This window comes from Myiozetetes cayanensis, unplaced genomic scaffold (genome assembly GCF_022539395.1).
Source record: "Myiozetetes cayanensis isolate MyiCay16 unplaced genomic scaffold, myiCay2020 scf5-8, whole genome shotgun sequence".
Lineage (NCBI taxonomy): Eukaryota > Metazoa > Chordata > Aves > Passeriformes > Tyrannidae > Myiozetetes > Myiozetetes cayanensis.
The window spans coordinates 90,616,280-90,644,161 of record NW_026087742.1 but is presented as its reverse complement, the minus strand read 5'-3'; the positions used below and the strand labels follow the sequence as shown (position 1 = coordinate 90,644,161).

Genomic DNA, 27,882 nt, shown 5'->3' with positions numbered 1-27,882 from the left:
CAGCTCCTTGGAGTCAGGAACTCTATAGGTAATGACAGATCATCTCTACTTCTCCACTTCCACAGCAGAAACACATCATGCTTAGGAGCAAGTGTTTGGGGTTTGCTCAGGGCTCAGTCAGGGAGACACCAGCAGCAGCTCTCAGGGATTGTGTGAGGTGGAATCCCTCGTATGCAGTGAAGAGGGTGTATGTACACTCCCCTTGTGCCTCCCAAATTCTTCAGTCCAGAGAGTGGCTTAGGGGAGAGGAGACAGTGTGGTGCTGGAGTTCTTACTGGGAGTGAGAGCAGATCCTCACCTAAACACAAAGCTACACATGAAGGAAAAGGAGCTTGGCTTCAGCATAGCTCTTTAGAAATGAGCATTAGAGATCTCAGCCTCCCCCTGCACCAACCACAGCACCATGCAATGAGTACTAGTCCTCTGTATAAGGCACCCTGGACATATGGGAAACCAGGCTGAAGCTCTGTTTTTCTGTTTTAATTAGCATCTGCTTCTCAGCTGGTCATCGTCAGCCCTCATAGCCAAGAATGAGACACTCCAGCATCTGGAGACAGACATCTGAGCAAGCCAGTGCCTAAAACATCCAGTCTCTGCTAACGTAGCTGAAAGCAGCCTGCGCCACAAGCATGCAGCTCCTGCCAGCCCACCTCTGGCCAGCCCTGACCCAGTGTCTACCCAGGAGAAAGGCACAAACTGCTGCCACTTAGTGGTGTTGCAGAAGAGGAACTGGCTGAGAAATGCTCTGCTCCCAGGTCCAAGTGTTGGCTGGAAACTCAGGCAAACATTTCTGAAGAAGAAATGCAGATTAAGCGTCATGTGCCTTCCAGGGAGAAAACACACAGTACAAACAAAAAGGGATCAGCTGATCTGCACAGAGCAGGGGGGGAAAGCCACACAGCCAGCATGATTTATACTTCCTCTTCCAGGATGTGTCCTGGAGAGGTGCTCCATAGCCTTATGTTACAGCCTAGTCAGTGCCAGCCAATCTGGCAAACTCCCTGGGCTCACACAGTTCTCAAGTGGTGACTGGTACCTATGGTGAGCAGGATCTGCTCCTTCTGGGATTGCTGCCAGCAGCCACCCCCAGTGCCACGGGAGGATGGTGACAGCAGAAGGGACTGGGGAAATTCAGGTTTGGGTTAAGGCATGCCAGGGAAGAGGTCTGAATGCATGATGCCAGGAAGGGGACATGAAAGAAAGATGGTGGAGAATGTTTCTACCCTGTCCAGATGAGGTCCAGATCCCTCCTCAGACCAGGTCTGAGCAGCTCCCAAGACACAGTTGCCTGTTTAGCACTGTTCCTTCTCTCTCCTGCCTTGTCCAGCCTGGGAGGCAGCCCAGCTTCTCTGGTGCCTGGATGCCAGGAGAGAGGCAGAGATGGTTTGCCAGCAACTCCCTACTAAGGACTCTGTACTGCTGAAAACCCCATATGATCCTTGCAAACAGTGAAGTACAAAGGATGCTTAATGTGTAATAAGGAAGTTCTTGGTCAGACAGCTGAGGGCCTCTAAAGAATAATTCACTGGACTCACAAGATTGATCAAATATAGTAGTATCTAGTGTTTTGCTTTCAAACACAATAGGAGGACATCCCCACTCTCAAATTTAGGAATGCCAGTATCCTTCACATTTGTTAGAAATCTTTTTTTGAGAACATACATCATTTGGGCCAGCTCTAACATGGATGCTATGGTTACTGTATTAATGCTGTAAGGTCCCATGGCCTTGGATTTTCTTCCCAGCCATCCCAGAAATGACCACAGGGCCAGTTGTAGCTCTGTGTTTCCCAAACTGTGATCTGCACCACAGGAATTGCTTGTGGCACTGGGGACCTAAATACACAGTCACTTCCTAGTGTGAGTTTAACAATTAGGATGTGCACTTCACCTACTCAAACATGTTTTCCTTCCCACTTTGAAAAAGAGGACAAAACAGGCAAATCAGTAGAGCAGAAATTCTTAGAGTAAGATCAATATCCCACCCATGCAATACAACAATAAATACAAAGTGAATTGAAAGCAATAACCAGGAAAATCATTGCTGCTTGGATGCTTTAGATCTAGGTGATACCACATGAGAATTGCCATCCTCCCCATTTTGATGTGTTTGACAGTGCTGAGACAGCGAGGAATTTGCCTTTCTTGTCTGGCTGCCCTCTGCCAAGAAGGAATATTCTTCTATTTGGCTCAAGTACACAATTGAAAGCACTGTGAACGCACCATGCAAGGCTTGAACCTCTTTGTTCGGACTCAGTCTGCCAGTTCAAGCTTGTTTGGGAAGGGGCACTTTGTCCAGGCAGCCTTAATGGTGCATCAGGTGCTGTTGGAGCAGCCCCAGCTTTGTACCTGATCGGGTGTGGTCCTGTCCCACCGCGGCAGGCAGAAGAAAAACAACACAGTTGGAGCCTGCAGAGCATGTTCTGGCAGCAGCAGGAACCCACAGTGGGCTCACACCTCGCCTGGATCAGTCATGTGTCACCAGCTGAGCCGGCAATGCATGGAGTGCTGGTGCTCACAGAAAAGTTCTCATGAATTTCTCCCGTTTGGGGTAGCTGCTAAACAACAGCTGAGCAGGGCCTCGAGGTTGTGGGACGGATCTTGCATGAGATCCTGCACCCCCATCTAGCGGCCTCAGCCATCCCTGTGGCACCAAAGGCAGGAGGGGAAAACCCTGTGAGGAGATGATCATGCTTGCAAGAAAGTCACTGGCTGCACAGGAAGGGTGAGTAAAGAGGAGTGAAGAGTGACAATGCACATCACAACAGCTGGGCTTCCCTCCTGTCACCCTGGGTAGGGTTCATCTCACCAGCTTCAGATGGCTTTATTGTAAGAGATCAAGCCAGGTTCTTTCTGGTCAACAGAACGGAGATGAAAACTTTTAGGGTTTGATTCATTTCATCCTAAAGTAAACATTCTAAAGTGTATTGTGAATCACACTTTAAAGGGGCTTCTCTCTTTTCCCTGACTACTAGAGGATGAGTAACTAACAGAAATGTCAGCATCTACATGCTGGACATCTACATTTGGAGAGACAGATGGCATCTTCTTTGTCTTATGGCTGTTATTCAATTAATTAGAATACAAATCTTGTTTCTCATGAATGTCAACAAGACATCAGAGATCATCTGTTTAAGTAACACTCTGACAGTGCTGAACATATTCAGAAGAACACCATTCCCTATCTGCTACCAAAATGCCCCGCTTCTGGTTAAAGCAGTTCCAAAGCCCCTAATGTCCATTTTTGAACACTTGGCCTCTGTCACATACAAATACTCAGCTGAATGAAATTTTACAGGCAAGGATGTTGGTGTAATTGTCTATTGAACAAAAATACCTTTGAACCCCATTACCTCCAAGCAGCACTGAAATTATTCAATTTGTAAGGGAATTAAAAATAACTACACAGAGAGGTCATCAGCTTTCTTCCACCTCTACCGCAGTGTTGAATCACTGCCAAGTGACCTCCTTGACCAAGTGAAGACAGTGGTGCTGTCTCACAGACAGAGGAACTATCAGAAGCAGTCAGAATATATGATCTGAGAGACAGGTGGGATGAGGGGTAGCCCAGAGGCCTCTCCCACACTGAGTCTTTCAGTGATTATCTAATTAGTGGTGGCAACCAGGACTCGGGCAGTAGTAAACATAAGGTCTGAGAAATTAGGAGGGGCAGCTGGCTGGGCCTGGCACTTTGGAGAAGAGGAAGGTGCTGGTAAGCAGGGTCTGTCTTCATCTATTCTCCCCAGGAACCAGATGAGGAGAAGAGATGGGGATAGTTTTGGAGGGGGCAAGGCCAAGGAAGGAAGGCAAATAAGTTGTGCTGAACAGAGGAACCTTGCCTACAGAGCCCAGAGGGACTCCCAGCAGCCCTGCCCTGCAACATCCACCTGCAGAGAGCCAGGAAAGTGCCCCACTGTCCTCCTTGCTGGCCCCAGGCAGCTGCAGGTGGTCCGTGCACACACGTCTGTGTGGTGGCTCATAAGGTTTTCAGCCAGGTGTTGCTCTGAGGAACGCAACAGAAACCAACAGCTCTCCCTCGCAACAGGAATTACTTAAGCAGAAGAAAGAGGCAGAGAAGATGAATTACTGAGCAGCTTAATTAAGGGAAAAACATTCAGCTTTTGGAACCCCACGGGCAAAACCAGTTCCAAGTCTTGTGCTTGAGCCTGCACAAAGCCCCTTGGCTCTTGCTTTATGTTGATTGTGTCAGGTCCCACTTTAAGAGTTTAGCAGGCTTTCCAACACCAGAACACTTGGCCCTTTCCAACCCAGGAAGATCGGTCCTGCCTCCCTCCAGTCCCCTTGAGTATTCCCATATCTTCCTCCTCTTTATGTGACTGACTGACACTATCTGCCCAGGACTGCCAGATTCTTCATCCCCTCTCTTCTGCACTCGCAACTTCTAAATAAAGCAAAAGCATCAGCCATGTCTTTCTGACACCGATACAACTTGGGCATCAGCTACTGTCTGGTGAGAATCAGTGCCAAATTCCCTCAGAGGGTTCTCAAACTACTGCCTCCAAGGGCTTTTTGCTTACCATTCCCTCTTCCTGGTACCACTGGCAGAAATCATACCGAGGTGAATTCTCCGTAAAGAAGAAGAATGACAATTTTCAGACAAAGGAAGTACAGGCCAGATGTTGAGTGGGAAACCTGCCTTTGAGGCTCTGGCAGTCTTCACCAGGGAAATTCAAGGCAGCAAAGGGCTGGTGGGGAGGGTGCCAGAGCAACTACCACAGGTCCAGCTCCTTGGTAAACCCTGAGGAAACATGGTACTGGGCCAGCAGGAAGAACCATATCTCGTAGCTGAATTTCTCTCTGATTTTGCCCAGTTCTCAGACTAGCACAAGAGCAGGACCCTTGGGCAGCTGACAGCCTGTACACGTAGACAATACAAAAAATGAAGATGAGAAAGGTGGTCACCTAAACAACAGCACATATGTGGGGGGAGGGGATATGCATGCAGGCAATACAGGCTTCAGAAGAAGGTCCTACTACAGACATTGCATGTTGCTGATTCTGATAGAGAGCGTGAGCTGGGATGGTGTTAGAAGCAAATGGATTTGGAGCATAGCTCCAAAGGAGATACATTCCTTCTGCTGGCAAAGCTGTCCAGATGGCTTGTTCCCAACTCATCAGGTGTGCTGATGCAAGTGTTTGTGAGACTGCTGTAAACCTGGTCAGGTAGATGGTCCAGGTTTTTCCAAAATCTCCTTTTTTTTTTTAACAACTCCCAGCTATTTCACTGATTCGGTTGCATCAGTGCTATTAATGGGTTGCTGAACCACAGCCAGGGCAGGGAGCAGGAATCTCTTTAAGGGGCCCTTACCACAAGAGAAAACATATCATGGAGTTGTTCTCAGAACACTGTGGCACAGCAGGAGGCAAAGCATTTGCATCTCCAGACACCACAGATGAGTCTGTCTATTTTTAAAGTAGTTTTTCTCAGCTGTGAGCCTCTCCAGTCATTGCCATCACATGCATAGAATGTCATGGTTGCCAAAGGATAACTTGTGTAGAGGATAAGAAGTAGGAATTACAGCTTAGCTGAAAGACAGAAAAACTTGCTAAAGGAAGCAAAACACAAGATAACCCCTCTTTTTTTTTCTTTTGTATGCACAGTTTCTGTTTTCATCAAGTATTTCCCTTTTTCTTTCCCTATAATTTTTCACCCCCAGAGAAACACATGGCTACATTTATACAAAGTGCCTTTCTTAATCAAATATTTACACCTTTGGTTCATGATGACAATCCTATGCACTGCTGTCACCTCTATCAAAACTTACTTGTTTGCATGTAAGAGTCCATATTTAGGCAGTATTTTTGTTGTGGCCTCAAGTGAATAATAAAAATCATATTTCCTTTTGACAGCTTTAGAACAGAACAGTGCAACTCTGACAGAGGTTAAAAATTATGAGTCAATTTTGTAAAATAAGTCAGACACCTCTCAGGCCTCAAACTTGAGAAAATTTTTAAGCAGTCTTGGGAATCAGGCAAGGTCCCAGCTGACTAGAAGCTGGCCAATGCTATCCCAATTTTCAAGAAGAAGGACCCCAGAAACTACAGGCTTGTCAGTCTTGCTTCAGTGTGGGGTAAAGTTATGGAGAAGATTATTCTGGCAGGTATTGAAAAACACATGAAAGACAACACAGGCATTGGTCGCAGCCAGCACGGCTTCATGAAAGTCCTGCCTATCAAACCTGATCTGAATGATACTCTCAGGCACATGGTGTGACTCTTGGGGATGATCCTGTGCAGGTGTGAGAGTTGAAGTCAATGATCCTTGTGGATCTCTTCCAACTCAACATATTCTGTGATTCTGTAATTCACCCTCAACACTAACCAGATCCATGTACATCTAGGGTATGTTCTTGGTAAGATGCAGCATAGCAGTGTTTTCAAAATAGTAAAAAGCCAATTTCCCTTTTCACTATTTAAACATTTAGCTGTTTAAACATTTAAACGTTTAGCCCCAGCTACTGGTGAGCCTTTTGTAATGAACACATCCACATTATCTTTACAGGCAAAGCTGCTAACACCAGGCAACTCTGTGGTTAAAAGTAACAACCCTGCATAAATACAGTAAACCAAATGATTTGAAATTTTCAGGTAAATTAGAGTGGCTAAAATGGAGCAGCAGATCAAAACCCGGGACTGAAATGGAAAGGCATGTGTGATTTTTATTTTACAAGTTATGAGGTCTGGTTTTTATCCTCAAGATGAATCTCCTAGGATCCTATTTTTGTCAGTTTAGAAACCTGGAACAATTATTTGATTGATGACTGCTCTTCCCAGTCTTTTCTTACACAGACTAGATCCAGAATCTTACCCATATAGGAATACAGCACTTCTGTTTTAAAACCTCCTCTGTTTCTTGGTACCTGCTTGAGCTTTGGAATAATTTACTTCTTCACGACAGTAGCCTGAAAGCCAAAAAGAAATGTCTTCAGTCAGCCCAGGTGGCCTTTGTCTCTGGCTGTAATGCATACAGATGGTGGCTCACGAGAAGATGCCATTCTTTATCTCCAAGTACCATCAGTATCAGCCCCCCCCGGGACTTCGTTACTCCATATCCCTCCTGCAGCATCCGTTTCCCGCACCTAACAATAGGGGCTGGCAGGGTTCACATATTCTCCTGCTATCCAGGCCAGTTTCTCACACAGCTGTTTGTAAAAGCTGAAATTACCTCCTTGAAACTGCATGGACTATTGCAGACAGGGAATGGAGATGGGAATCACATAAATATTCAGGTGCCCCAGACAGATGTGTCACAGAGCCAGCAACTTAGATCCTTGGGTCCTGTCACCACAGCATCCCTGCCTTAGCACCTTGGTCCAGCAATGGAGAAAACAGGCATGGGGAACTTCTTTGGCATTAGGAGTTCGCCAGTGAAAACAGCTCGGCTTCTAATTATTTTTCCTGTCCAAAATAATTTTATTGCCTTTCAGGCTGGGACAGAGGAGAGAAGGAAAGCAAGCTGACCTGACATGCCTACTTATGCCTATGTTTTGGGGTTTTTTAAATGTTATTTTCTTCATTCCAGATATGAGGGATGCTGTCCCAAGTGTCCCAATCAAGTAATTTCTCTTGTGGGCAGGATTTGCTGAGTGTTTCTGAAGATATCAGAAACATATGCTGCAGATAGACAGGAGACGGAGGCTAAACAAGTATTGGAAGCCCAGTTTTAACACAACCCCCTCACCAAATGTGTTAAGTTATGCCATAAGAGAAACAGCTTTCAAAGATTTCCTACTGACTTAAGCTTAGACATGTTACCAGGAGAACAAAATTATTGTATATACTGGATGAGAGTGAAAGAGAAGCAATGATGTTACAATAGTTTTGCATTTAGCTCTGCTCATTTCGTACAAATCCTGTGTCAGTTTACAACCTCATCTTACGTAAAACTTTGCTTTTAAAACAAGGATTACAGTTCCTCAGCAAAAGCTCACACTTGCGCAACTGCGGTCAAGCTCACCTTCACCAAGACACTAGTGAAGTGTCTTCACCATCAGTTTGGTTTTTGTTCCTGGATGTGGTTTATCTGTTAAACCACAACTGCTTGCAGCAGCTCTTTCCCCCCTCCCCGTTTCTCGGAAGCACATGCCTGTGTTCTGGAGACAGCACCTGCTACAGTGGTGGAACTAACCCCAAACATAAACTGAATGAACACACCCTGAATGAGCAAGTCAACAGCTTTCTATTCTGGAGGGGCTGTTTCCCAGCTTTTCTGCAAACATTCCCCAACAGAACCAGTGTGTGCAGCTTGTCACACAACATCTCAGAGCCAAAGCTCAATGCACGTGAGTATCCAGAGAGGACTGGTAAGCTCCAGAAGTCTGACTTGCACAAACCTCAGCATGTCCATGGTTTTGCCACAGAACAGGTCCTAATCAGAAGAGTAGTGGGTCCATAGGTCCATGAGCCAATCAATATGCATGAAGAGTGTTGTGTTCTCAGTTCTTTCCTACTGTTCTTTTAATATGGTCTCACTCCTCCCTTGCAGCAGCAACAGCTGCACAGTAACACAAAGAACCAGTTCAAAACGCTGATCTAACTGAACAGTAACTGCTTTCTTCGCTAGAGCAGTTTATGGCTGGCTCAGGTGCCTGATCCGGCTCACTGCGTGCAACACTGACAAGAAAAGGGTGGGTGGGGATGGGAAGAGGAGAAAGGATGGAACTCAGCAGCCCAGAGATTGGTTTACACTCACAAGATCTCCATCCCTGGTCCAACTCTAGACAGCAGATGCTGTGCCAGCAGGCACACTGGTGGCCAGTGTGAATTTAAACAGACTCCAAATGTGGACACGGTGTTCAGAAATAAAACATTTCTTTTAATTGGCAAGTAGAACACACATTACAGGTCATTAGTATTTTATAAACAATATTAAGTTACAAATACATGTTAAAAATTGCAGTTCATGGCAGCTAAAAGCTTGGAGTCCAAAATGCATCTTCGCATTACTTCCCTTTCCCCAGTCTGCTGGGTGAAAATGAGTAAAAGATCATATATCATCTACTAGGAGGTGGTCTACCATATATGCAAACAAAAAGAAAACCTCATTCCTAAGAGCATCACTAACAAATAGAGGCATTCAAAGTACTTCAGCCATCTTAAATCATGTCAGATGCAATGAGGACACAATTAAGAATTACTCTGTAACACTTGAAGCAAAGACACAGACATCTTCACATTAAACTAATAGTTCAATGCTTTCTGATCCAATTCAGTTTAAAACCAGTACTAGGTCCTACCCCACAGAGACCTAAAGTCCATCATGCAGGCTTCCAAGCCATCAAAACTAGATGTTTGCTTATCAGATCCTTACACAGAGAAAAAATACGGTGTACAACTAAACAGCATACATAAATATGTATTTTATATTTAGCAGATCTTTATTCCCCTCCTTAATGACTTTTGTTGGTATTAGTGAGATACACAGCTCGTTCCATTTTCACTACCCTCAGAATATTAACAAGTTACCATTATGTGTGTTAATATACTAAATATCCTTTAACAAACCTCTTTTAAAAAGTATTTAAAAACATTTTTGGAAAAGTAGAAATCCATTTTCCAGAAAAGCAAGTGGTACTAGGATAGCGTGGACTCCAGTGCATAAACATCCTTTCAGAGAAAACCCATCTTGATCGCTTTTGTGCCCGGGAATCAGCGCGTCTCATCTGCCAGATCTGTATTCTATTCTCACTGTGGTGGTAAAAGGTCATCAAAATCAGCTTACTTTGCCTTTCAGTTGGCAGACTTTCAAAGATTACCGTTCACTGGACTGCATAAGAGACACACGAGTTCATTTCTTTCTTACTCATATTTATGACAGTCAGTTTTATTATACCGCTGAGATTGCATCTTCAAGACCAGTCTGCTGAATGTGCCTGGAGAAATGACTTAGTATCTCAAAAATATCAAGAGTACCATTCAGATCTGAATTTCTATTAAAAACTGTGCACGGTTAGCAAAAATTACGCTGCTGTAAAAACAAAAGGCCTTCTCCTTGGCCTGTTCAGAATACAAGCTACAATGCAAGAGATTACACCAGAGGGTTTTTTCTCTGCTTCTTTTCTAAATGCAGGCATTAAAAGTAAACTGTTACTACGCTTTTCCTAAGAGAGCACGCAGGGGTGTGGCATAATATACATTAATCAGGAACAAAAAACAGTAACAAACAACCATTCTAGAAAATGCTGCATATTAGCAGCATGCTTGGTTTCCAAAACATAAGGAATTGCATGGGAGTTGTCAAGATGAAGTCCACACACCTTGATCATTGAACTGATCACTAGATTCCAAGAAACCAAAGCAAATTCAAAAATACACATGACAACAACTGCCTAGAAGGCAGAGTTTTATCATCTGTCAATAACCAGATGAATAAAGTGCATAGCAAATATTATAACAGTTTCTTGAAAAGAGAATACGTTTACCAAGTCTCAAAGTTTGTAAGCTTGACACTTATCCATACGTTTTGCTACATGTGTGGCTTCCCTTTTGTTTTGCTGTTTAGCTTCACTGATCAACCCTTCAGCACTGTCCTGTGATTTCCTTTGTACTTCATATGGAATGTGCTGAGATCTCTGACTGTTGCCTGATGTACGTCTGGAAGCTCTTGTCACCAATGGGATGTTCCCTAAAAAAAATAATAAGAAGAAAACTACTATAGAGTTTTCTGTCAGGATATGAAAATCTCAGAGCAGAAAGTGGAACAGACAAAACTTTTTCCCCAAGTATGATTTTCAAAATGGTAATTGTAATGATAATGCTGCATCTTACTTCACCTAGAAGAACTGACTGATCGATTTGATCCTCTTTTTTGTCAGCTATATGAAGAATGCTTTATTTATGTGTACACAAAATAGATTCATGTGGTTGTATCAGCCACTCTTCCCATTTTTAAACCAATTCTCCAAGATAGGCTGGTAAATGCATTTATCTTCTGTTACTAAGTGCTCATGTTCAACTTAGCTGATGTTCAAATTTTAAAAACAACAATCTAACAAACCCACACGTTTCTTAAAATTAATGAAACTGCATAAAAACCAAGCATTTAAAAATTCCTGACAGTTCTTTAAAATCTTGTGATATCAATCCTAAGTCACAGTCCTACTTCGCATGTATTTGCAGGATCTTTTTTGGACAAAATATGGTGAAGGCCAGAACATAATCAAGGGAAATACCATTTCTCAGGATTGTTCCCCTGTTTCAACAACCCATTGTACTTACTGGCTTCCATACTTTGTCTTCTTAAATTTATCCCTCTTATACTGAGCATGCTCCTGCTCTAAAGTTGCAACACCTTCAATAATCAGCTTTAGTGTTTTATACGTCTCCTTAGGGTCATCAATGATGAATGTAGAATATTCTTCCTCTTCAGGTCCATCATACACAGATTTGCTGCCACAGGCCTCTGGAGAAAAAAAATAAAGTACAGGAATAGATATCAGGCAGCAGGGAAAAGAGCAACACATGCAGACTAAAAATACTCCATTCTGGGGTTCATACAGTTGCTTGGTTTGCTTCTCTATGACCACCACAGAACTGTGGCTGACATCTACACAAGTTCTCTGTCCTTTTGCTGGGTTGCTGGTAGGCACAGAAGCTTGTCCTGTGCCTGTTCCCTCCTCCTCATCTCATACAGAAAGGGCAGCAAGTGGCTTGGTGGGAAGTTGTCCTTCAGTGCCCAGGCGATGCTTTCCTGTCAATGACCACTTAGCAGTACCCCATGCAGAGTTTGGAAACTGACACAGGCCTGACTCTGAGCAGGCCAACCTTGCAGCACAGTGGCAGAGTCAAGTATTCACTTGTGACAGGTTCCATCCCTAAGCAGCAAGTACAGACTGAATTCCAAACCATTACAGGCTGAAGGAGTCATATTTTACCACGTTACCCCTAAAAGATTCATACAATACATATAAGCATAACACGCCATGATTACTGCCTTCTTTATGAGATATCCAAAGGTGAAAGTTACACTACTTTCTGATCTTAACAGGGAGCCTTCCTGGTTAAGATATATGGACACTGACTACATGTGTACAATTGTAACATATCCCTTGTGTGATCTACTCCTGCACTGTAGCCGAGAGTATTAGAAGGGGAAAGATAATATTTTGCTTTGTCTCTCTTTTTCCCTAGCTTCCTAGCTTTATTGCTGCCTCAGTTCCAGCTTTCAAATTCCCTTGCCCTTGCTGCACTGTCTGCACCAGACCTGCGTCCTTCTCCCCAGTGCCGAAACCCGATGCTGGCTCTGGCAATGAGGATTCGGAACAGGGGAAAGCTGGGCACGGGTTCAGACAGCTCGGAAGTGGTGGTGACCTTAAGTTTGCAATTGCACAGCAGCCAGGAACAGATTAAAGTGCTTTCCAATCTGTGTGTTTGACACCATTGGCTTATCTCATATTATAAAATGAAGTCCTATTTAAAGATCAGTGCCACAGTGAAGGCTTCCCCACCACTCCCTGTGCTAAACTGGGATTTCAAGTCTGGCACCATGTACACTGGATACTTTTCTTGGCATGCCTGCTAGTACTGACTTCCTCTGCTGCCTCTTTTTTCTTTTATCCTTCACATCACATCTCTGCTCTCCTCAGTTCCTGAGGGTTTCCCAGACAAAACTCCACTTTTCAACATTTCACAGACATCCACAGGTTATCCTTGACAGGTAATTCCAGAAGAGCCTTCCTGAAGAAACCATTTGTATCCAGCCTGTTCTTGGGATGTGAACTGAGGAATGTGCACATGACTTCTGGTAACACAAAACCATATTCCACTGAAACCTCAACTTTGCTACTAGTCAGGATCAGTAAACCTCTGGTTCAGTGCTGGCTGTGATTTGTCAATTCAGAGCATCCAAGCAATGCTCTGTGTCTATGCTATTTTAGGATGATGCAGTTAAGACCATATTTCAAACAACTGTTATTACGCAAAGAACTTTTAACAGACCATGAGACTGCACACTGCACCAAAAATAATTCACACAATGGCCTCAAGACAACAGAAGGGGAAACAAAGGAAATGGCCACTGTGTTTTTGGATGTGACTTGCAAGGCTAGTCTAGCTAGAACATTTCATGGGTATTTTTGCTTTTGTAAGTGTATTGGAGATGGAATGACCTTTCATTCTCACCTTGCATTTTCTCCAGTTTTGGCATATACAAGTTGAAAAGAGAGTAGATGCGCTCAGTTTCTCTATCTCCATCTATGTCCAGTTGTATATTTGCTGGCAGGCCTCTGCAAGGCATCAAGAAGAGAGGCAGAAGTTATATGCTAAACAGTATATTATGGCAAAAAAAGCGCACTTAACAGGAAAGAAAGTAAAAGTGAATACTCATGAAAGCCAACAGATTGTGTGCAATAGAACTCAAAACTTTCTATATTCCCCCAAAGAAGAAGCAGAAAAGTTCAAATTTCTTTATGCCTGTATTTATCCAGCATGCTTTCAGTCTAACTTGAAAGACTGTTTCAATCTCCAGACATTTTGGTGAATTAGACTCCTATAACCAGATGGAGGAGCCAAAGCACTGAACTTCCAACCATCCAAGGTCTTACATTCTGAGACTACAGACTTGTTACTTCTCTGTTTAGATGAAAACTATTTCCTACAAACCAGACAGCATGCCTTCATTTATCAGAGAGCATGAATTGGCCCCTTAGAAAAACTTCAGAACTAAATCTGTCAGCACATGATTGTCCCAGGAATTTGCAAACAGGACACTGAAGGGATTTTACCAACGATGGGTGAATCAGAACCAACGTATCTTATCCCATAGTCAACTCCCATCACTGTCCTTTAACTCTAAAATGTCAAGATTTTGACCAAGACATGCTGACACTGACAGTATCAGAAACACCAATAAAAACGGCCTCTGAAACCACCACGACACCTGCACACCCGGCAGATCTTCTTGCTAACTGCACACCTGCAAGTCACCCTGCAGAGACACCACCCAGGGCAGGACCCAGACTGCTGGCACGTTATCAATCCTTACCCTGTGCAGGGTGTGCAGCCAGGAGTATTGTCTGCAGTAGCTTTACAGCAAAGCCAGTGGCCATTAAGATAGGCAGAGGGATGGTAGACTGTGAGGCGCTTCTTGTTGCACTGGCTGACTTTGGTGAGGATATCAATCCAGTCCTTGGCCTCCACACAATTATTTGCTTGGATATATAGGACTCTTCTTTCAGGTTGGATCACCTGGAACATCTGCAAATAAGCCACAGAATGAATCCGTGAACCTAAGACTGGACTCAGAGTGAAGATTTATCAGAGGACAAACACAGTATACTAAAAGAATGCACTGATAAATAGATTTTGACACAAAACCAAGCAGCAAATGTGTCCTTAAAAGAACAAGACCTTTCACGTGGTACAAGGAGTAAGATACCATTCCTGTAGGGGATGATTTACAAACAGCTAATATCAGTTTGCTGGTTGGGCCTCAACAAGATTTGTTGTCAGCCTCGGGGATGCAATTTTAGTAACGCTGCAGCTTCAAGTTTTGGAAGGCTGACAGAGAAACCCAGTGCTGGCCTGAAAGGAAATGCCAGTCAGCAGGAGACAGGAAAGAGAAAATCAAGAGTTTGGATGCAGCCTTAGTGAACAGCTTTGCTTTAACATTGCTATTTCTCTAGTCCTTGTAATACCTATTTCAGTGTGACTCTTGCCTTTTAATAACTTCCATGCTTCTGTTGCCAACTATAGCTCCTATTAGAAGATCCCAGCAATAGTGTTTCTCTTTAATTGAACATCAGGTAGTTCACATAATTACACATTAGTTCTGTATTATGGGTTGGGCATTGAAAATCTAAACTAGAGCTCTCCAGCCTGTTCAAAACAGCCTGCAACCTAAAATGGCATTTAGTTTCCTCCTCTTGAAAAAGCAAGTTTTTGATGCACAGCCTTATTGCTTGATTACACTGATCATGCATTAAGCTCAAGTTAGTGAACTTAACTGCAAATTTTGGAAAGACAAATATCAACCATTTTCATTTCCTCTAGCTTCTGCAAATACTTGATTTTAATGCGTTTTCTTCTCTCTCTGAGGTATTCCTAAATTATCCTTCCCCCTCTACTTCTTCATTTGATTATTCAAATGATTAGACATTACCTTGCCCATATCATATGGAATATAATTTTCAAAAAAGAAAGAAAACCAGAGAGGCACACCCACACACAAAAAAACCCAAAACAACAAAAACATATAAACAAACCACCAGACAACCACAACACAGAACAAAACCCACACCAAAACTGAAATTGACCTTTATCTATTACAAAGACCTGACACATTGGCCTGAATTCTGCATCTAGCTGGTCAGGAGAATGTTGCAGACTGGTACTAAGTACAATCCTTCCTTTGTGACACTTTTCTGTGTAACATCCTTTGAAATAGCGTACAAATATACTTGCTACTTGGTCAACAAATAGGGCTTTTTTAACCACAGTGTCTCTTCTAGCAGAAAAGGGAAAACTCCAACAGCCCTTTTGCTGGATCTAGTATCCGTAAATGCGTCAGACAATAATTAGAACGTCACAACACACAATGGCCATGTAGGAGCTGCTCTGTGTGACTAGTCCAGCACTGCCTAAGAGAGTCCTTCTAATATAACTTTTCAGGACATAAATGTCAATTTGAGTCTGGGAAGAAGGGAAGGAAGAACGAGGAAGATGGGAGCGTGCAGCTCAACCCTCTATTAATACAAAACTATAGCGAAAAGAATTTTAATGTTGTGCTGGAGTAAATGGAGCCTCCTGCATTGCAACAAAGGAACAGATTTAAGGAGTATGGCTTTGTGTAAGAGGATACCAACAGAAGTGAACTAACACATGGCAACTGTTAATGAGAAGCCCACAACCAAGTCAAGAATTTCAAGTGGTTGCAAGACCTTTACTCTACCAAAACCATCAGCTGCCTCTTGAACAAGACAGAAGACCTGAACAGTACTTAAAGCCACCCTCACATCCCCCCCAAACTGTGCTTAAGAACGATGAAGGCTACTGGCCTTACTGCCAGACAGGCAGATTTATCATGAGTGAGAAAGACATGCTTGATGCAATTCAGAGCACAAATTCATAGAGAATATTTATAGAAAACAGGAATCTTTAATCGCATTTAGCACCCATGATGGAATATCCATTGCAAATACATCTGCTGTGGTGTTTTGAGAATTCTGTTCTTGCTGCAGTATTCTATTTATGTAGGGCAAGAAAAAGTAGGAATATATTAGCACAAGAAGGTGGTAATCTTACTGCTTATGGAAAGACTCTGAACCTTACTTTCCAGAACAGATGTAGTCACCTTCATTTCATAGGTAATACTGAATTTAAGCAATCAAAATAGTACAACTTCTGATGTCAACAATAAGGGTATATTTTTCCCATAATGAATCTTCACAATACAGACATATTTTGGATGCTCAGTCTAGCTCAGTAGACACAGCATAAGTTACAGAATTATAGCTCAGTTCCTCTCGACAGACAGTGAGTTTTATCTCAACTATGTGGCTGCTTTTAGTTCAGTCAAGTCACTGCAGAGTACAGCTGGCAACAGTTCATCACATGTTACAGCTGCCTTCTGATAGCTTGAGAATTACTTTGCAGCTTGGTTCAGTTTTGCCTATGTAGTTGAGTGATAAACACCAAAGCAAACTACAGTACAACTGAGACATGTTTGAGAAGCAGGTGGAACTGAAACTTTTTAACAGAGGTTTAAACAGAGAGAGGTATGCTACCAAAATAATACGTGAAACTGGGAAAATACCAAGGAGCCTAGAATTGTATTTCTCTTTAACGAAGAGCTGTTTTTTGAGGAACCTAGTATCTAGGGCAGATTTGAGCACTACCCTGCATAGTGCCCAGAAGCAGAAGAGATGGCAGGAAGGACCAAAAGGCAGAAAAAACTAGAAGTAACAAGCACTTATGGGTATGAAGAAGTCTGTAGTAGATGCATCCAGTTTAGAACTGGAAAAAACATTGAGCTGGTTTTTTTGCTTATTTTTAAATACAGCTTTACAGGCAGAGGTGTATGGCTCCCAACATCACCCAAACTGATCAGCTCTGTTCCTACACAATGGCTGGTATGTCTTGCATACAAAAGTTGGTGGTAGTGTTCCATGCATGAGAAATACAGCTGTATTTTATTTCTTAATGTCTCAATCAAAATGGTAAACCATACTAGCACAGCACAGATGTTCTTCTGACTTGTGACCTAACCCAAATTAAACGTATATTTATATACACACACTTATATGTACTTTCATTAACCAGTAAAGAAACCTGATAGCTAATAAAGAAGTTATGATCCTTCACAATTATAAGCAGCCAGATCCCTCCCAACAGGGAGGTCTGACAGAAAGGGCAGGGACTCGATCATCTTACCTGTGTCTGACATTACGGAGCCCAGACAGCTGATCAGCAGCGGTCAGGACTGAGCGTGCTGCAGATCACGAAATCCAAAGACTGCTGACTGGGCTGTTAAGAATCTGAATGGGCTGTACTTTTGGAAACTCCTGCTACTATATACAGAACAAGCAGCTGTGCTTGTACATCTTTCAATAGAAATTCAATCCAGGTTACAGAAGGGAAAAAGGTGATTAGGCTGGTGGATCTAGAGCAGCCTAACAAATATATTAATGAAGATGACCTACTTACATTTTTCATTTTAAAGGATTCCTCCTCCAGTCTTTCCACTGCCAGAATGTTTTCAATTGGAATGCTACACAGAGGGTGATCACCTGCAGAACACACAGACACAGATAATGAGCAACTTATTCACAATTCAGCTTCACCTTCTGCCCTTATTCTAAGGGCTGATTCTTCTCTGAAGATCACTTTGACTGCACAAAAAAAAGAGGAAAAATCTTCCCCGCAGCAGGGATTTGCTAGCATGGTCCTTAAGTATTATCTTAAGTTCATTCCTGTTTTCAGCTGCACTACCTTACACTAACAAACCTCTCAGAAACTGACTACTGCAGCAGGATGCAGTGTATTTACTGAGAAGGTGACAATGAAAGAAATCATTCCTGTCAGCTGAACTGAACTATGTGGATGGTGGTGATGTAAGATCTCAAAGTCGAGTGTGAAATAATGACTGGCATGATCTCAACATGTTTCCTTATCTGTCTACTCCCTACGATGGAAGGAAGTGGTATTTGTTGTGTATTACTGAACAGATAGGAGCAATTTTCAAAAAGCAAAATCCTTGCTATTAGGCAACATTAAATGAACACATTTTAAAAGTTCAAAGGTTCCAGGCAAATCCTTGTGTACTGCATCCAGTTGTGCCAGTGCTACAGAATTTATGAGAACAAGCTGAAATGCACCTGAGAATGTTTACTACAAACCCAAATCCCAGTGTAAAGTTTGCAAGTTTTGCTTTCTAGGACAATCTACTGGCAACCATGAAACCTACAAATGATGTTGATATTACACAAATGCCATCAAATACTTCACTAACTTACAGGGTACTTGGCTATCCAAGAAGCTTCTCTAACAGTCCATACAGACATCCTAAAAAAACTGGCAAGAACATACAGGCTGACAGACTTGCCTGCACTGTTACCTTCTACAATTACAGATCTAGATCTCAGCCTTCTGTTCCTACACAATTCTTATGTTTACTCTTCACTATTATATATCAGAAGAAGACTGGCAAACCTTTGTTACCTTTGCTTTTCTGATAGGTAAACTCATGGTTTGTCAGGCGAAACCATCTCTTCTTGAAGTTTTTCATACCAAATCGTTTTCTTCCCTGTGCTCTCTTGATCATGAACCTAGTAAACAGGACACCAATTGTTACAATACACCAGATTTTATTTGTACATGCATATAAATATATGCATAGATATAGAATACACATTTATGCATAGAGATGTATATATCCATACACACAGGCATGTTATGGCACTTGCAAAGCTTAAGGAGGGGACACTTTTCTAATTATTGAGGTCTTGTCCTGGCAAGGAAAGGAGTCACATTTGGGTAGATTAAGTGCATGTTATTCAAGTCTGTCCTTTCTTCACATCTAGATAAGGGGCAAGACATGAAACTTGACTTGTAGTCTACATAGGGGCTCTTGTTAGTTGGCTTAACTGCAATTTGTGTTGTTGCTGCAGTTATAAATACAGCCAAACAGTTTCCTAGTACAGCAGAAAAAAGCAGAATATGGTTAGTACTGCTCTGCTAAGCTTGACCTGTTGACTCCACAAGCTTTATTGTTTTGGGTTTTTTTAAAAGCTGTAAGAAAGCTCAAAAAGTATGGAATATGTTTAGTAATTAAAAGGCAGGTGTAAAGCCTCTGGAGAAGAGGGACTGTATCCTTGCATGCTTTAATCACTCTCAAGCTCTAGAAACAAAATCAGGATGTTCCACAGTTTCATTGCAATTTCACATTGATGCTGCAGTTGGAAACATGTTTTCTGTAACACACAGAGTAATCTGATGGCTGAAAGCTAGATATCCCCTCCCCTTTTTTTTTTTTTTGCAGATGAGAGGTGTTCATTTAGTGAGTTGTCAGTTTTAATTTATTTCAAACTTAAATGAGTTTATAAGAAACTACAATGCATTCACCACCTTTCTAAAATCCACTAAATCAATCCAAAAGCTTCAAGGTGACTTTGGAAAGCCTAGTGACTTCAGACTGCTCAGCATAATTTTTGATGGATAAAAACGTGTATGCATATGCAGTAAAGTTGATAACAGCTACTCTACACATTACATTAATTATTGTGCCAAATACAGAACTGTATAGAGTGAGTAAGAACTACTTATTAGAGAGTAGTTTTTATCAAGTAGGAAGGCACAACGAGCACACAGAGAGAACAGTCAATTACTTGGTTGAAGATTTTCAATAGCAGAGCTAAAATGCTTAGAACAGCTAATACTGCTTCTTGCTTCTGGTATCTTCAGTCAGAAACAACTACAATACATCTGACCAAACTGCAGGTCTGCTTAAAGCTCAAACAGAAACCCAAGCTCCTTCAGTGCTTAACTGTTTTGTAACCAGCTAGGCTGGTGCCTGATGCTCATTCTGAGTTGTGTGGGCAAAAGCTGACAAGGACTGTAAACAGCAACAGATTTTTTTTAACTGGTTATAGTTACACACCTCTTCTTAAAATGGTCAGACAGTTACTGCCTTGGTCCTTAATCCTGGAATACTTGGAAAATATTGAATTAAACCATGTGATTTAGGTCATCACCCAACCCCACTGGCAGTAGCCTTCATATATCAAGGTTAAGGCAAATTGCAAAGGAAGAACTGATATCCTTGGGCAGGACAACATACTCTTCAAGTTAGTTTCTCGTCCTTCTCATGCCAACACTTAAATGGTGACTTCAGATTGAAAACTCCTACAGAGCCTCCCCTCTTTGAAAAACACAAACTGCATACGGCAGAGCTAAGAGCACATTCCTAATTAAATTCTTCATGATTGACATAGCCACAAGAAGAACGTGCTCTTATTTTCCAAAAACAGGTAAAGCAGTCAAAGTAACAGAAGTTACAAGTTCTTTGTTTTTAACAATTGGAGAATGTGTCAGAAGTCAGAGTAAATAGAAGCACAAAGGGAGAAAAAGTTCCAAACAAAACCCATTTCAAGTACGAGTTGCTTGGAGATTCTGTTTCTTCTCATACTTATGGTAGACCTGAGTCTGGATCTGCCTTAGCCTTGCTTGGAAGCATCAACGTGCCCTTTTCACCTACAAAAACAACTAGTTCTCCTTTTAATTCTCTTCCTTTTGAAAAGAACCAGGCAGGCAGCTGTTAGGCAGTGATGGCAAGACTGATGTCAGCAAGCCCAAGTGCCTATGCCTAATCTTTGGTAGTGCACATTCATTCAAAAGTACATATGCATGTAAAAACATTGCAAAGGCAAACAGAAATCCCACTAAACAGCCATTCAATCCAGAGAAGAATCAAATCAAAGACTTGTGAAAATTCCCACCCAGTTCCCATGATATGACAATAATGCAAAGAATTAGGAAAAATAGACTGCTGAAGGCCACTCCTTAACCTTGAGAACAATTTGCATGAATACTACTAAAGAAGTGCCTAGAAAATGTGTGGTTTCTTCTTAATCACTTCCAGTGAGTTCATCAGGATCCATACAGTGCTTCTTGGAGCCTCTGCTTACAGATAAAACTCCTTTTTCCTCTATTTACAGCATATTTTTGTTTTAAGGAAAAAAAAAAAGGTCAACATCAAGAAATAGATAATAAAATTGTTCTCTGCTGGGTTTACACAGGTATTTCAGGACTGTTAAACAGAGTACTTTCTCCCCAAATTTAAGTCAGACAAGTCTACTGCTGCACAGGACATGCTGTCAGCCAGTAGCTACAGCAAAGCAGCAACTGCCTCTACCATCTTACCTGCATGAACTATTACCATCAACTTTCTTTACTGTTAGTTTAAGAGTCCTTACAACAGCAGCCACAGGCCGAGCAAGAAAAGACAGAAAAAAATCAGACAGGAGCAAAAGAAAGACAGAGGCAGAAAAAATGTTTTAGAGTTAGAGGGAAAATGTTACAAACTATAAATTTATTTTGAAAAACAAAAGAATGATAAATGTATGTACAGAATTAAAATAGACAAAATTGCTTCTAGGGACAGATGCTTATCAGAGAAGTAAAGTGAACTGTCGAGGTTAACTGGATGAGGTAGTCATGTTTTCACCAAATATCTAGTTTTTGCATTACCATGAAAGCTCACTTTCAAGCAGTATTTCAGTTTACTCAGTGCTGAGAAGAATTTGGATTTCTTTACTTGCCTCCTCCCAGCTCAAACAAGCTGTTTCCACAGTGCACTCTGATGATCTTAACTACTCAGTTTTGTAACAAAAAATGTCAATTGGTATCTAAAACTAATACAGCATATGGAACATGCTTCCCAAAAAAGGAAAGGTACTACAGCGAGAAACTGTTCCAAGTGCATCTCAAATTTTCCTTGAAATGGCCATGATAATGGTTAGCATATGGATCTTATAGGGCAGCAAAAGAAAATTCCATATGCAGGCTTTGCCCTTGTTAAGATATTCAGTATCTGCCTTCACACTGGAATTTTACAGTTTTTATTCACTGGAGTTCAGGAAAAAAAATCAACATGATTTTAATACAATGCTGATTTAAGTTTATTTTGCCTTAGCTGAGCTAATTAAGTTCTACAGGCTTCTCTTCCTTCCACTTATTTCAAAACACAATTAAATTAAGACGTTTAAAGCAAATGAAAATACATTAAAATCAGCTATAGCAACAACAGAGAGCAGAAACAGCAACACAAGAATTTTCCTACATTCTTCTCTGAATGCATGGATGGAATAGAGGTGGCAAAAGAAAAGACAGCTGCCTTAGAATGGTGGCAAACGCACAAGTAGAGGGTTTTGTTGCACATGCATACTTACCCTTCTTTAAGCAATATAGGCTGCTCTATGCTCTTGTGATCTCTTCTTCCTGAAGATGAAATTAGATCTAGAAACTAAGAGGTGAACAAAAAGCAGTTATAAAAATGGTAGGACCACATCACCCCAAAAAAAAATCTTTAACATTTGTACAGCACAGAGCTACAGAAAGTATTGTAAAAGTAGTTAAACAGAAGGTAACGGCAGAAGCTTGAGGAATTTAGGTGGTTTCCTGGATTGTAAACTAAAAATAGCACAAATGCTCTTAAGCAGAAAAACTGCAGATGATCAACACTTCTTGTGCTGCTTTGTTATACTTATCTTTCACTTGCTTTTGGACTTTTCATCACAGATCTGCAGCATGCTACAAAGCACACAAATCTCAACTCTAAGCAGCATCTTATTAATCCAACCTAATTACTAAGTATGAATACATCCAAAGAGATTCTGGTACTGACATGCATATAATTTGATAAAAGTTTCTTGTATGTTACAGTTATCAGGAGTCTGCTTTTTTCAGCACATTTCCTGGTTTACTAACAGTATGTATTACATTCGAGGTTTCCAAGCTTCAGCTTCAGCAACACAGCAGGATTTTCAGAACATTCATATGCATTACTTACATTTTTTACTGCATCTGCATATTTCTGCTCATTGAAATAGTCATAAAATGTAGCCATGTAAGATTCCTTGAAATTGGCCTGAAATACAAAGCCAAAACCAGGCATATCATGATACAGTTTATACAGAAAATATTATTGTTAACAGCAGTAGGTCAGGAGGAAAGCCAGTGCTGATAAGACAGGGTTTTTTCCTGGTCAGAGGTAAAATAAGCAATTATCATGTTATACAGCACACATTCAGTAGTACTAAGTTTTTATTTCAAAAAGGTAGCAGAATGCATTTCAAATGTTCAGTTGCTTAAGTTACTAATGCATTATTCAAAAACCTTCAAAATTCTTCTTTGGTTTTTAATCTTTCTCCTAAAAGAAGCTGACAAGAAGTGTGAGAAAGGGAATTCTACTGTTCCAAAGGATTCATAATTGAGGTACACAGTCACCTACAGTTGCCTGTGTGAACTCTAACCAGACCACTAACAACCCCAAATTATCAGTGGTTATAGCAGTGTGGTGCTTTAGGTACACTTATTTCAATCAAACATCCAGAGTAGGGCATCTAGATCTAATCTCACAATGGACGGACAGAAAACTGAACTGGAATGAAAAGTACAGCCCTTCCCCTTATTGGGTGAATTCTTCTCAGTTGAGTTTTAAAATGCTGAAACAATCCATAAGCCCCACTGAGCTGCTAATCATGCACCACAGACAAGTAGAGAACTTCACAGATTCTCCAGATCACTTTCTTTCTTCCAGATGGAAGGAATGAAAAGCTTTGAAACAGACTTCTAGGTTGGTCACACAATTTTGCTTTACTGAAATCTAGTTCAGATTAAGAGAGATTTAGTTTTCCTCTGAGCATGAGAGGCTTATAATCAAAGCAAACATAACGAGTTTTGCATAAGCCTGGTGCAACTCAAGCATTTTGAAGGTTTAATTATAATTAGTGATAAAAGAACAAAAAAAAAATCACTTTCCCAAATTAAGCCTTTAAATGAAAATGGCATACTTACAGATTTAGATTTTGATAAGCTGCCTAGTGTTTGAATGGTTTTAGAGATAAGTGTCAAAGTTCGAGAAGTCTGAGGATCCTAGGAAGGAGAACAACATTATATGGACTAGCTATTTAAAATATAGAATAGAAGAGGGTAAACTATATTTCTTCTTTCTTATTTCACTTGCAGAAAAGTAACATAAAATTAGAAAGGACCAATAAAACAATAAAGGAAAAAAGTTGCCTTTTTTAAAAAAAGGTTTTTAACTCTTAAGCCATCATTCTTCATAGCTACTCTACTGATCTGAGACACAAAAGCAATCACTCGCAAAACAAAACCAGAGGTTTCCTGAAGACTGCTCATGTCCTTCCCACTTCCAATAAGAAAAACTACTTAAAAGTCTCCAAAACATTTCCAACACTGCTGACAATCAAACATTAACATAGGGCAGCAAAAATGAAGCAATGTCCATCTTTTCCACTGTGGTTTAGACCCTCTATCTTTTTTGTCCCTAAATTTCACTGGTCTTCCCATATCTCCCAAGTTCTACACATACACAGCCATTCAACATATACTTCACATTCAAGATCTTTGAACTAACAAAGGTACTTTTCCTAAAGGCTATTAAAAGAATTAAAGAAAGAATCAAAATATACAGACTGTGGTGACAGAACTGTAAACATAGCTAGAAAAAAAAATTGATACAGTACTTACTGGATGGTGTGGTGTAAGCTGAAAGAGGTTTGGAGAAAGAATGGCAGGAGCAAAGAATCTCAGGAAAATAAAGCTGCTGACAGCTGTATACCTCACATCTGGGTCACCTATTTAACAAAAGACCTCTACTCAGCATTTCAATAATCCTTCCTTAAAAACCTCCTGAAATTATCAGAAAGCCTTCAGAAAGCTAACTCAAGCATGTGCTGGAAATGTATATATTTGTGAGTTACAGGATTAACTGATGATAAAGGATTTGGAACCAGAGATCATCTTGCCTAAACCAAGGAAATGTTAATGACAGCCTTTTTAAAAAAAGAATTGGGTTCACGATACAAGCTACAGGGAGAACACTATTCACTTTTGATTTCATACAAACATCTGCTATCTATGCACTGAAGTAAGGTGAATAATTTACACAGTTTATGAAATGTTCAGCACAGAGGCCAACTCTCAGTTATCTAGTTATAGCCCTGAGTAGAAGTGCTGTACAGACTCCTTATGTATCTATTCCAGTTTGTAGTTACCAAAAACACACTGTTTATTTAACATAAACTGTGTGACAGTACAGTGGGTTTTTTTTGCTTGAGCTTTTCTACTCCAGAGTGATTGTTTAAAAGCTGAATTTTTATTACTCTAAAACTTCCTTACTGTAACCTGCTTCCCTTCCTGAAAATACATAGGTCAGCTGTTTTGCCCAATTCCAGTTTTATATTCCCACTCACTCTCAGAGCCAAAACATCTAGGAGGGAGTGGAAAGAATTCTCTCTTGACAGCCAGAAAACCTTTGCAGCACATGGGCTTCTAGGGCAATGAGTTTGCAATAACTCCAATTTATAGAGTGGCCTTTATTACAGATTGACATATGAGGAGAAAGTAATTCTGCTGCATGGAGTCTGCAAAATGAGCCATTACAAAACCCTGAATATTTGCAAACTGAGTATACTCTGCAAAACCTGAACTCAAACACATTCATAATGATCTTTTTAAACGCTGTTTTCCTCTAAAAGATGTTTAAGAAAAAAATTCAAACTATCATTAAAAGTCATATTCTTTGTGGAATGAATAAACAATGAAAAATCTGCATTAACACACGCTCCAAATCATACTTTAGATAAGCTGCTGTTCAGTTACTAAATCCATCAGGGATTTAGTAAACACAGACTGCACCTGTGTTCAAAAGCTATCAATTACATAAAATAAAACAATATATAGAAACTCACCTTGAAAACGTTTGGCAGCTGATTCTCTCAGTGAGAAGAAAATATCGCACATCACTGTAGGGCAGCTTACACCAGATTTTGTAATTACAGTAAAAATGCGATCAACATATTGCCTCAAATTTTCCTGAAAAAGTGTAAAGACGTATGACAAAATTAGCGTAAGTTTCTGCTGTGGCAAGTGGCACTATTCCTGGTTTTATTCATAATGGCATCATTAAAAGATTGCCACTTTCAACATCATACACTGTGGAAAAAATCTCACACTCAATTATACTCTATTTGGTAAATGTAAAGAGTAACAATATCATTCCTATCAAAACCAAACATTATAATTATATCTCTTTATGGCATTATTCCTTCCCATAGCACCATTTTCTACATCATCAGCAGAATCACAAAATCATTAAAACTGGGAAAGACCTCTCAGATCATCGAGTTCAATCATTAACCCAGCAAAAACAAGTCCACCAATAAACCATGTCCCCAGCTGCCACAATCACATGCCTCTTGAAAATTTCCAGGGATGGTGATTCCACCACTTCCCTAAGCAGCCTGCTTCAATATCTGAACACCCTTACAGTGGAGAAATTTTTCCCAATATCCACTCTAAACCTCCCCTGACACAACTTGAGGCCATTTCCTCTCATTTTGTCACTTGGTGGGAGAAGAGGCCAAACCCTACCTTGCTACAACCTCCTTTCAGGTCGTTGTAAAGAAAGATAAGGCCCCCTGAGCCTCATTTCCTCCAGTCTAGCCACAGGCTGAGTCATCCTTGTCCTCAAGGGCAGCGGCAGAAGTGATTAATTTTCTACAGGTTTATAGAATAGTATAAAGCTGTTGTAAAACAATTACAGGGGTGGTGCTAAGAAAGCCTGCACTGTATTCTAATGAATGACAAAATTATTTGCAAAATCCAATGTCGGAGAACCTCAGTTAAACTTGACAGTGTAAACAGAGATTGTCTTCAAAAATCTAATGCATACCCTGTTATTTTCCAGGTTTTCACCATCTTTTAATTTCACAGGATCAATTTCACAAGGTTTATGGACCTGGCAGATCTAGAAAAAAATATATTGAACAATAAATATATAAATTTATCTAGAAGTAGAAAAAGTTTTGCAAAAAGCATAATTCTTAGGTTTTTTTGAGGTAAAAGGCAAAAGCCAATTTTATAAACAGTATTTTTCCTTTTGACAATGCATCAAAAGTAAATTATGTGATCTTTTTTTCCAAAAAGCAGAAGCATCAATTAGTTCTACCCTTTACTTCAACTGAAATGCAGAAATTTTCTTTAGACTTTTGCAAGCAAAGCTCTTCAAGAAAAGCCCTATTTTTCCAAAATAGTCAATTTCAGAAGTATATCCATATTCTTTAAAACTTGACACTTTCTGATGAAACACTAAAGCAACAAGAGCTGAAGAAATTGCTAAATCATTTAAAGGAAGTCTGTGGTCTGAAAGCATTGCCCAATTATTGCACTAAAATACCCACACTCACCATTCTGGACTGGATAGATAATAAACCATTGTTATAATACATGCATCACGTGCACAGTTATCTAAGAATAACTGTATTCCTTTATACCCATTGGATTAAATGTGTTACTTATAGCTTTACAGGAGCTTTCTGTTACATATATTCTTTATTCATTGAGTTATTACTTTATGAATTTCTCAGAAACACTATATGCTAGGTTTTATAAAACAGAGTAATTTAGGTTAATAAATAGAAATTTTCTTTTTCATTTAATACAGTCCAATTGTTTCTGAGTTAGGAGACTCAGCTGTGGCTAAAGTAACACACAGGATTTTAATGTAGAAATAGACTACTAAGAATTACTCCTATAAAGCCATCTTAAAATGGGAAGTAATAAGCAGTATTTGCTCCCTAGAGGTCTTTACAGGGATATTTTATCAAATAAACAATCTAAACTG

The 27,882-nt window shown here is 40.6% G+C and overlaps 1 protein-coding gene across 1 annotated transcript in view; it reads right to left on the bottom strand.

The window, feature by feature from the left end:
• Positions 1–8,814: 8,814 nt before the first annotated feature.
• RASA3 (RAS p21 protein activator 3) overlaps positions 8,815–27,882 on the bottom strand; it is a 128,713-nt gene continuing 109,645 nt past the window's right edge. Inside the window, exons 13-24 of the mRNA XM_050332966.1 lie at positions 26,932–27,006; positions 25,949–26,072; positions 24,726–24,832; positions 24,030–24,107; positions 23,023–23,100; positions 22,403–22,476; positions 18,675–18,781; positions 17,661–17,743; positions 14,002–14,213; positions 13,140–13,243; positions 11,238–11,421; positions 8,815–10,644 (exon numbers count right to left, since the gene is read on the bottom strand). Coding sequence (XP_050188923.1) covers positions 10,569–10,644; positions 11,238–11,421; positions 13,140–13,243; positions 14,002–14,213; positions 17,661–17,743; positions 18,675–18,781; positions 22,403–22,476; positions 23,023–23,100; positions 24,030–24,107; positions 24,726–24,832; positions 25,949–26,072; positions 26,932–27,006 — 1,302 coding nt within the window. The 3' untranslated portion in view covers positions 8,815–10,568. The remainder of the gene's footprint in view (positions 10,645–11,237; positions 11,422–13,139; positions 13,244–14,001; positions 14,214–17,660; positions 17,744–18,674; positions 18,782–22,402; positions 22,477–23,022; positions 23,101–24,029; positions 24,108–24,725; positions 24,833–25,948; positions 26,073–26,931; positions 27,007–27,882) is intronic.